This window comes from Eptesicus fuscus, chromosome 21 (genome assembly GCF_027574615.1).
Source record: "Eptesicus fuscus isolate TK198812 chromosome 21, DD_ASM_mEF_20220401, whole genome shotgun sequence".
Lineage (NCBI taxonomy): Eukaryota > Metazoa > Chordata > Mammalia > Chiroptera > Vespertilionidae > Eptesicus > Eptesicus fuscus.
In genome coordinates, this window is record NC_072493.1 from 9,935,054 (window position 1) to 9,946,199 (window position 11,146).

Here is an 11,146-nt window from a genome sequence, read left to right on the forward strand (position 1 = left end):
ATTAGAAACAGCTACCTAACACACATCAGCCATTTTAAGATGTTACCATTTCACATTTTCCAAGGGGGAAATACTATTAATTCCAAGGTGATTAATATCCACATGAACATGATATTGAAGCCAGATTGGAAGACTTCTTTTCCCTTAAGAAAAAAGCTTTTGCAGGAACAGAAAGAATCCCTTACTAAACCTTCTCTCAATGTAATTTAGGTGCTTACAGAGATTTTCGGATACCAAAGGCTCAACCATTACGAAGGTTTTGTTTTATTTTCTTGTTAGAAAAATTTGTAGTCACCTTCCTCCAAAGAGCTGAAGTAGCGAAACCTCTCTGCAAAACTAGTTCCGTTTAAAATGTTTCAGTGTGAATCTGCCAGACCCTAAAATAATTATAGCTTAGAAAGGCAGATGTGGCTTTGGATTTGAACAATTTTTATCATACTGTACCTTTTTGTGGGGTTGGAAGAAAGATCAGTGATATAACTGTGTGCCAAGAAGATATACCGAGATTGGAGCCATCTGGTTCTGCAGGAACACCCAAAAGGAAGGTGCAATGCCTGGGGAAAGATCATGGTTTCATTAAGGAGAGTGACACTACTTTTTTGGCAAAGAGATTCCAGCACTGGCAAGGGAACCAACTATTTCTGAGCATTTAGTGATGCCTGTACCAACTGTAGCATTCTTTGAGATCTTGAATTAATAGGGTCACTGCTTCTTGAATGCCTGCTGTAGGATCTAAGAAAAAGGACTTGGTTTACAGTGGCTGTCTGAGCCAACAGAAGAGTGATTCATAGCTCATGTTGGGTAGGAAGAACCCTGTTGGCCAAGGGTAGATGCTGCAGACCTTGCAAGGACAGCCTTCAATGCCATCCAAGCCTAGCTGCAAAAGTTTTGTAAATTATTTATCAGCTGTGGCTATAAATTAGAGATGAAGGAAAGGCCTTTAGGCCTGATCTTGGATGGACTCCTTATTAATGATTTTCAGGCATAAGAGGACTGAGTATTCTCTTGTATGTAGGAATTACTAATGCTACTATGATTTTGCAGACTGTTCTTCTCTCAAATTCTGCTCTAACAGGGAGTTTGGAAAAATCCTTTCCTAGGAAAGGTAAATTTAGTCAATAACCCACTTAATTCAACTTACATTTCATATCCTCCTGTCATAAACACTGGGTCCAATTCCCAATTCAGAGAAGTTGAACCTACCTCTCTCCTAGCCATCAGTAAAACTTTTGCTCATGATTGTGTCGTGTCTAATATTCTTACATAAATATTTGAGTTTAAAATGTTTACATGCTACTAGGGTTCTCTAGGGCCAAATATTGTCTAAGCTATCATGCTTACTCTTCTCAATGAAATAAGCTAGTCAGTGTCATGGCCAAAACCTCTGGTACTTTAATGCAGCGGTCACCAACCTTTCGGACATCACAGACCACCAGTGGTCCACGGACCACCGGTTGGCGACCGCTGCTTCAATGAGCGCCAGAAGATGGGAAATACAAGGCCCCGTTTCCCAAGAGCTTGTGTACCTTGGAATAAGCATCCCTGCACACCCAACCTCAAGATACTGTTCAAATTTACATTTCTTCAGTCATCCTTTTTCTTTCTCACACATGCACACACACACAAAATTTGCTGACAGAGACAAGAACTTTTGCTCATATTTTTTTTAATGTATCACAATGAGCAGGAAACATACTTGATGAAATATTTTCAAAGGAGTATATTCAATTACCATCTACAATCAACTTAACTATGACAACAAAGTTTTTGTGACAAATTTTTTTTTCAGTTTGAAAGTTCCATGTGGTTCTGTTTGTTAGTCTCCATGTATTTTGGTACAGTTCGAGATCAGCATTATTACAGTAACAAAAAAGCTAACAAGACTACATTATAGAAAAACACCAAGAACATCATTTTTGGTTTCACTTGCTCTATTTTTTTGTGTTTTTTTTTTGTTTTGTTTTGTTTTTTGTGTTTTTTTTTTGTACATTGCAAAGGCTGTTCATATACCTCTTCACCTCAGGGTCACGTTCATTTATGCTTTCTTTCCTACCCAAACTTGCCCCCCTCCCCCCAGAGAAAGTAAACAACAAAAAAAAACTAGTCAAAGCTTTGTTTCACAGTGGGCAGTATCTCAGCGCCAACAACCAACCAACTCAATTTATGCTTCTATTTAAAATGTTTTAATTTATTTATTATTTAAAAAAAATATATGTCCATGAACATCAAGTGCACTGGCTTGGGTCACTGCCTCTCTCTCCTGCAACTTCCTGCCCATGACTGATAAACTCAGGGTTAAACACATGTCGTCTGTTTTACTTTGTTTTCAAAACTTTGGCCACATTCATCTCTTTAAATCGCTTTTAAATTAAAAAACAAAACAAAAACCTTTCTAGATTTAAACTTTTCCGTGTGTGTGTGTGTTTCCTTCTTATGTTTCTTTTTGGAAGGATGAACAATGGATGAAATAACTCCCATCCTGAGGGTCAGTGGTGCTATGAGACTGAATGTCTAGCACCAGCCCACACTGTGGAGTATTTGGGGAAAAAAACAACCAACCAACCAAAATATGAAGTGTGAATGAATGTGAAGAATTCATTTAAAAACCGAGTAGAGATATCCTAGTCAGCTACCTACTATGCAACAGACAGGAGTAAATTCTCCAAGGGAAACCAGCCTAAACAGTTGGGCATTGTATAAATTCATGCTTTGTAAATGATACTGGTCCCAGCCAGGTTGGATGTTAACCCACAAACATTTTAAGCTATGTTTGACCCCTAATTTTCACCATCACTCACTGCTCTGATACTTCTGGGTTAATGCTGAGAATTATGTTTTCTTTTTTGAAGGAACATATATGTGGGCAGTAGAGTTGTGGAGGAAAACATTAGTGTGCAACCCACTCCAGGTTGAAACAATCACATACCCCCTCTGAGGAACACTGGTCGGTGGATGCATGCTTACTTAGCCAGTCTACCCAACCAACCATCTTGCGGTCGCCAAGTACACCCACAGGTCAAGGCATGGCATAACAAAACACTGACAGTCACTCTGCTACACAGAGGGAGGATGGCATAGTAGCTAAGAGGGGGGGGAGGGAGAAAATGGAAAGAACCATTGGGGAGGGGGTGGCAAAATTATTAGGAAATGAACTTAAAGTTGAGGGAGGTGGGAAAGGGATAGAAATTGCACTATTACCAAGCAATATCATTTTTAAAAACAAAGTTTACAGAAAAGACCTAGCAGAATTTGACAGGTAAAGCTAGTGTTAAATTGTTAATTGGTATCATCACATAGAGAACCAAAAAACAAACAATTTTTCTATATGATACAGACACAGAGTAACATACAACAGTTAAATGGCAAAAATATATATTTTTATAGAGTTACAAACAAGATAAAATAATGGAAAACAAAAAACTGTACAACTTTAAAATTTAAAAATGTTCATCTCAAACACAGGGAGAAATACAAGAATTCTTGTTAAAAGAAAATAGCTTGTTAAAACAGCAAGTGTTTTGCGTACTTGTTTTTGACACCTTATGCTACAAGTGGATACTGGTATGAATAGTTAGATGGTATTCTTTAGTATTTCTACTTAAAAAAATTAAAAAAGGAATTTGCACTGTGCATCAGCCTAGTTAGAAATATGTACAACAGTTCAGGATCTACTCTTTCATTAAACTGAAAACAAATTCATAAAAATAAAATAGTCCCGGCTAAAAAAGAAAAGAGAAAAAAGAAATCCATTTTTAGATGTTGGAATGCTCCAGTCTTTTGCAAAGTTGATGAGTGGCTTCAGCACTGGGGAAAGAAGCCTGGAAGGTGACCAATGGAACCTGCATTCACAGTCTTCAAAGTTCCCTTTTGAAACATAAGGAAGAGAATGAAGGAGAGAAGGATTTCACACGTTAGGGGGAAGGGGAGATTGTTTCTGTTGTTTAGCTATGAAAGTGAAACAGCAAAGCATCTATTTGTCTCCAAAGTCTACATTATAGCAGCACAAAGTTTTCCTTTCAAAGTTCAGACCGTTTTTTTTAAATGAGAAAGGGGGTATGGTGCGTTGTGTTGTGTCACAGGAATATGGATATTAACGTAAACACAAGTGTCTCATTCTTTCTCTTAGTACATTGCTATCTGCTTCTTTGTTGGCTGCACTCGGGATCACTCGCCGCTCAGACTGCCTAACACAAGGACAAAACTTTGAAGTAAAAAAATGTGTCTTTTGGTATATGGAATTAACAATTGCCTCTCTGCTTGCAGAAGAAGCAAATAACAACCTGGGAATCTTTTGTTTTATTCTTTCTTTTATTAAACTAAGTCTTGTTTAAATCAGAAACAAATTCTCAAGTAATAAGAACCCTTTCCCTTTTTTCTGCACCAGCAGTGAAAGGGTGTGTCTTTGGATTTTATTTAAAGCATGAAATTTCTTTTTCTGAGAGGAAAGAAAACAAAACAAAAACCAAACCCCTAACCAAAACTGTTTTAGAAAAGAAAAGCACACAATCCAATTACACAAATGGAAACAAATGCTTTAGCTCAGGAAAAGAATATTTGAAGCATCTACCAAACAAAGAGTGGGGAAAAAGAGGGTGAAAAGAAAAGCCAAAGGAAGGATAAATAAAAAAATAAATGCACAAGGCTAACAGACATAGGTAACTAGAATTATATGCCTTTAAAAAGTTTCAACTCCCCAACCAAAAATAATCTGTGAGGATCCTAATGACCCCTAGGACCCTTTGAAATTCATTCTTTAGTTTTATAAAATAATTCTGCAGCTACCCTCTAAGAAATGAAGGCAGCTACCTTAAATGGGAGGTTATAGGATGGGAGGTGGGAGGAGGAAAGAGAAAGTGGAATTAAGGGACAAAGGGGAGAAAAGCTTAGGTGAATCAACGGATTGCAATCTATCTGCTAGGAATGAACAAGACGACATCAAATGAGGAGCTGTCAGCTGGACCATACAAAAAGCTAAATGTACACAAAAGGTTTTTTATTTTCCTTTTAAATCTACCATACTGCTTCAGTTCATTTCCAATGCAACAATCTACTCAACACCAAAATGGTCATATCTATCATAAATACAGAAAGTCAGTTTTTAAAACTTATTTTTTTTAAGCTACGAGTCCTCAACACTCTTTGTGTGTGGGTTTATTTTTTTCTTCTGAAAGTGGGAGTGCTTAACTTTTCACCTTAAAATTGGCTTCAGCAGAAAAGCTATCCTTAAAATCCCCAGAAAGCTAAAGCAGTTCACATTGTTTTTCTCAAATACTTTCTGCCCGTTTTTAAATTAAGAAACAAAAAAATTTTCTGGAACAAAAACGAAAAAAGAAAACTGAAAAAGAAAAAAAATATATATATATAAAACAATGATTCTGAAAACAGAACGAAGTGTGAGCGATTGACCTGAGAATAAAAAGACATTACATTTCTCTTTTTCTTTTAGCAAGCCATTGGTATCTGAATGCTAAGATAGCAAGAAATTTAAAACTGGAACAAGGTGGACTGCTTTCCCATACAGTGCATGCCGGGCTCCTCTGTGCTATCAACGTGGGGGCGTTTATTGAAAAGGGGCAAATATACAAGGGGTTTAAGCTCCAAAGACATTAGGGAGGCCCTGTGGACTTCTGTTTCCCAGACCAATAGTACCTTCAAAAGGACACAATGTAACCGGTTAGGGGTGTGTTTTATATATATATTAGAAAAAAGAAAACACAAGAATGTAAAATCACCGGCATAGATAGGTATATGGGAAAACAACCCACGCTTTTCTTTTTTTTTCCTTTTTTTTTCTATTTTTTTTGTGGTTTTTTTTTTTTTTTTGGTTAGAAGCTTTGGAATTGCAGTTAGTCTATTTTTGAAATTGGTTTGTTATTAATTTTTTATTTAAATTCATTTGTTTGTATTGTTCATCTTCAAAGCTTACAATCTGAAGGTGTCCGTTCCTACACTGGTCAGACCACTGTCCTTGGGGCAGCTGGGGTCTTTGGGACCCTCCACCGGGCTCGCCGGTCCGTCGGACTTTTGGCTGAGATCCGTGTCAGACTCCTCCGAATAGTCGTCTGTTGGCATCGAGGGCTGAACCCCTGAGGTGCTGCATGAACTTGAGGTAACCGTTGAAGATGAGGAGAGAGGAGGAAAAGAAGGAGGCTTCGGGGCCGAAGCCCGGGAGACCACTTGCGGCCAAGACTTCCTGGAGGCGTGAGGGGAAGCGGAGGACGAGGAGGGGGCGGCGGCCGACTGGGGAGGGGGGCTGTCGTTTGAGTGAGCGGCAGACTGCGAGGTAGATGCGGTGCTAGGATCGGGGAAGCAGGCAGAGTGAGGTAATAAACTAGGGTGCTCTTTGGCGTTTCTTGCTGCTCTCGTGATTGTTCTGTGTTTGTGCAAGGCCGACTCGAGATGTTGACTCAGAGCTTCCTCCCCACAGAGCGTGCTCTCGCACGCCAGGCAGTGGTACGAGCCGCCGCCACTACTGCCACTGCCGCTGCCACCGCCACCACCACCGCCGCCCGTGGGGACGTGAAGCACCATCTCTTGCAGGTTCACCACAGACTGGCCGAAGAAGCAGAGGGACTTCAGGTGGCTCCTCGCCGCCTCCTCGTCACCGAAGCCCGCCTGGCACTTGCGGCAGACCAACTTGTACTGCACCTTTGGAACAATGAAGGGGTCATAGAGGGAGTCCGCACTTTTGCTTTCTGCTTCTGGCTCTTCGGGGGGTTTCGGCAGGAGGGGGGACACCTCACGGGGTGCGTTTTTCAGCTCTTCTGGTTTGGGGGATTCTTTGGCAGGGTCTTTGTCTGGGGAAGCAGCCCCAGGGGGGACTGGGGTTTGGCTTGCTTTGGGCTGCTGCTGCACTTTTTGCTGCTGCTGCTGCATTTGCCGCTGCTGCTGCTGCTGGATCGCCTCCTGCAGACTCTGCTGGTATTGCTGGTACTGCTGCAGTAGGGAGCCCGGGGACAGCCCCATCAGGGCCTGCGACAGCGCAGGGCTGTAGGGGAACAGGCCTTCCATGCCATACATTGGCTGCAGGTACCCGCTCTGCAGGGCGCCAGGGATCTGGGGGGCATAATAAGGAGAGAAGCCTGGTACAAAGTAAGGAAGGAACTGGCTCGTGAGCAACGCTGTGGGGTCTGAAGTCAAGGCTGCCTGCAGGGCCTGCAACTGTGCAGGGTCCACTGCATACTCCATGGTGGGCAGTGGGGCTGAGATGGTGGCTGCGGCTGCCGTGGGTGCTTCTCCTTTCTCCTTCTTGGGGACAGGCAGGGGTTCCCCTTTCCCTTTGTGTGCCTTTTCCTTCTCCTTTACCTTCTCACTGTCTTTGTCCTTGCGTTGCTGTTGCTGCTGTTGTGGCGGGAGCTGTGGCACAGGTGGAGGCTGGGTTGCTGGCGGTGGCTGCACCTGTGGCTGCTGCTGCTGGGGTTGAGGGTGTTGCTGAGGGGCCATCACCATGGTGGCTTGTGCTGGGGTTGGGGAGCTCAGCGACGCTGAGGACGGTTTATTTGGTAATCCAGATGTGGGGAGACCAGGGGAAGGAACTGTTGTGCTGGGCAGACCCATCAAGTTCGGTTTTGGAGACGTTAAAGCTGAAAAGAATGGACACAGAGAAATCACATGTCAGTCTGGGTGGTGAGGCTGAAGATCAAGATGTTTTGACCTGTGTCACTGGCACAGAGTCTGAGGCCTCAAGGTTTATACGAAGGTTTACACCAGCGTTTTCAACAGAGGTGTCAGCCAGGCTCAGGGTTGGAGAGCCTTGTATTCTAATCAAGCCCGAGTCCTGGATCAGCTCCGCTCCCATACTTCCCCTTTCAGCCAAGCACCTTCCGCCCAATGTGTCACGCCCACCCCATTAATTCATATTTTCTTGCCAAGCTCCCTGCTACCATTCATTCTACCCAAGGCAATTAGTCTGGAGGCCCCCAAACTAGCTGGGACTAAGGGCCTTCATCAAAGTGTCACAAAAATACTACAGCCAAGATGTCTCACCAGAAGTTGTCTGGAGGAGACAGGTGACAGGAAAGGAGAGGGAAGGAAAGCAAGAAACCTAGCCAAGCCTCAAGACAATGTGAACAAATAGGCTATACACATGCACTTCTGCAGCTAAATGGATCCATTAAGAGGAAAGAGAGAGGAGGAGGAATAAAACGGTCTATTCAGGGAAAACTGTTCCAGTGTCTTGGCTCAGCTGATCTGCTTTAACAAATCTGTTGAAAAAAATGTAACCATCTAGGAATAGGATCTGCAGTCCTCTAGAGAAATGAACACTTTCTACTCTTGCCCGTTTGAATGACATCCAGTAGGGCTAGGGCTGTAGATGGAAAAACTAGCCGTAGGAAGAGGAGAAAAACATGTCAGAAATGGAACTGTCCAAAGTGCTGCCACCATCAATTCCTAAGATTGCGTCCTACATCAGGTACCATTGCTTATGGGTGACAGAGGTCTTTGACCATGTCACTAGACACACATGGAGTACAGCCCCATCCTCAATCACACGCAGACCTAACCTACCACTACCTGTAAAGCTTCCATCCAGCCCAGAGCCTAACATACCCCCAGACCTATCTTCTGGTTTGAGTCTTTTGTTCCAGAGTCATGGAAATGATGTTGATGTTGCTGGTACAGATATCCCCGCTTTTCAAAAGTTCACTTCATGCCACTTTGCTTTTAGGAAAAACCTACATTAATACCTGTTTTCGCTAACTGAAAGAAATACAAAAAGTGAAAATAGCATTCAGTGTTTGCTCTGTGGTGAGCTACAGTAGAGGCATCGTGCACCCTGAACAGGGAGAGTGGGACTGCCAAGCTCCTTCCCCAGGAACTACACCCAGCATCATAGCTTTGAGCTGTTTCTAGGAGTATGTGTGTTTTATCTTGATTTATTGTGTGCATTTGTTAGCAAGATGTGTCCTAAAGTGACTGCTTCTTCACTTCATGCCATTTTGACTTAGGAAAGGTTTCATAGGAACACTCTACTTTCAGATAGACAAATCTGTACACCAAACTATAGGTTTGTAAAGACTAGCAAGGTGGAGGGGAGTCAGGATGTGCTGGGTGATGAGATGCTGAGCGTAGACAAGAATTGAGGAGAGTTCATAGGCAGCAGCCTTCAGATCATCTTTACATTTGCTACCCCCAAGAAACTAGACGGTGTACAGTGAGCACCAGAATTTAAAATCAAACCCTATGGCCCCTCACCACTTATCTGGATCACCTTCTGCCAGAAAGCTGTGGTAGTGGGTTCCATAATGTGACACTGTCCTCATGAGGAAAAAACAAAACACTCTGAAGCCCAGACCTGGGTGAAGACAATGTTGACGTCAGTGTTTACTGGGCTAGCATTTGAAAACACTCATATTTCAGATAAGAGAACAAAGTTGTCTCAAGTTGCCAATCCCAGAAAAACATCCATTAATGTTTGGAGAGACAAGGAGGATGCTTCCCTCAGCACCACATAGCATCATTTATGTACTCTTCTGAGATTAAGACATCCAATTTCCTAAAGGCACATAAGGGGCTGAAACCAGAGGAGAAGATACATCAGACTCAGAAAAACTCAGTAAAGGCTCATTGGTTACATTGGCACAAACGAGGCTGAACCAGAATGGATTATGAATTCTAAATGTGCAACATGGCTCTTCCCATCTCCCTCTGGACAACAGGCCTTTAGGTTGCAACCAGAGCCAAAAGGAAGGGTAAGGAAGGAACGTCTAGGTATCTCCCCATCTCTATGGCATCAGGTTTTCAGGAGAAAGACCCAGGTCAGAAGGCTTTAGACTGACTTTCTATATCTTGAACTGACAGTCTACATAAAAGATTCAAAATTTTAAGAAATGGTTACTGAATCTGTGCTATTTACAAGTTCTGCACTAGCCACATTCGATACAGTAGCGATACAGTAGCTCAATATATTCTCAGAATAATTCTGTGCCCTTGGTTTTCTCATCTGTAAGATCAGAACTAAGCAAGGAACTTCATCCCCGAGACCCAGGCATGCACCTCTGGAGTCAGACTGATAGGATATGGATTATGATTGACACACATTTGCCATGTGTGATCTTGGACCCGTTCGCTGCTTGGAACCTCAGTTTTCCACAGTAAATTGTTGTGGGATTTACATGGTAAAGGTTACCATTGGGCCTGACATATTAAACATAGGTTTCTTCCCTCCCATTCCAGATCCAGTGCTCCTGTGAGCTTTGGTACAGTTAGGAGGTGGTTACAGGGGGCACATCTGGCTGGCTGCCTTGAATAATTAAGAGCATATCTTTATATCTTAAGTCCACTTTAAGTGGTCAGAACCTGAGTAGCACTAAACATATACCTGTTGACTGACTGGCTCATATTGGGTGTTGTGGAAGGAGCACATAGCACTGGGAGCCCGGAGGCCTGGGTGGGAGCTCTGGCTCCTACCCTAGCTTGCTGAAGGGTCTTGACCTCTCTGGGCCTCAGTTTTCTCATCTGTAAAACAAGGGGAATAGATCAGACATTCTGATTCTAATTTTTTTCACATTATTATGAAATGTTGGGCCTTCCCAAGCCCCTCTGCCAAGGTCCTGGGCTGCAAGGATAATTCAGTGTCTGGCCACTTTCCATAGCTTGTTTCTTGGCTTATGTCTAGCTGGCTTGAGCATCATTCTGTGACACTAACTTGCCAACATATATAAGCAACGACTTTTATATCTTAATGCTTCCTTTTCTCGTTCCTCTCTTTGGCTAAGAAACTGGGACCAGGAATAAGGTAGCCTCATGTTCTGTAAATCACTGCCAAAATTGTAAAACTTGGATTTCATTCAACCAGGACTGCTCTGTGAAGTAGAAGAGCCGCTTCAACTCCTGGAAACAGGGACATGTTTTGAAGGCAAGGAAGCCCTTTGAGGGGCTCTCCTTTGGTGAATGTGCACTGGTCAATGCAGGCCATGAAGGCAACTTGATGATTTGTGCCTAAGTCTTAGAGGATTGTAGAGGTGAAGGTCTAATTTAGGAAAGACAGGTGGATTCAGAGAAGATGGGTAAGGACAAACAAGAGAGGTACACAGGAAGAACTGTGAGACTCCCCATTAAATGGAAAAATAAGAGTACCAAGTATATGATTCTGAATAGGGGAGAGAAGCAAAAGGGGAGATGGGCAAAAGGAAACAATGCAGAC

At 42.7% G+C, this 11,146-nt stretch overlaps 1 protein-coding gene and 1 long non-coding RNA gene across 2 annotated transcripts in view; one reads left to right on the top strand and one right to left on the bottom strand.

Annotated features, from left to right (window-relative positions):
* LOC129147627 (uncharacterized) overlaps nt 1–5,999 on the top strand; it is a 105,640-nt gene extending 99,641 nt beyond the window's left edge. Inside the window, exon 3 of the long non-coding RNA XR_008554920.1 lies at nt 5,922–5,999. This is a non-coding gene — a long non-coding RNA (uncharacterized LOC129147627). The remainder of the gene's footprint in view (nt 1–5,921) is intronic.
* Nucleotides 1,656–11,146, bottom strand: part of ZFHX3 (zinc finger homeobox 3) — a 160,833-nt gene continuing 151,342 nt past the window's right edge. Inside the window, exon 9 of the mRNA XM_054710419.1 lies at nt 1,656–7,583. Within this exon, the coding sequence (XP_054566394.1) occupies nt 5,923–7,583 (1,661 nt within the window). The 3' untranslated portion in view covers nt 1,656–5,922. The remainder of the gene's footprint in view (nt 7,584–11,146) is intronic.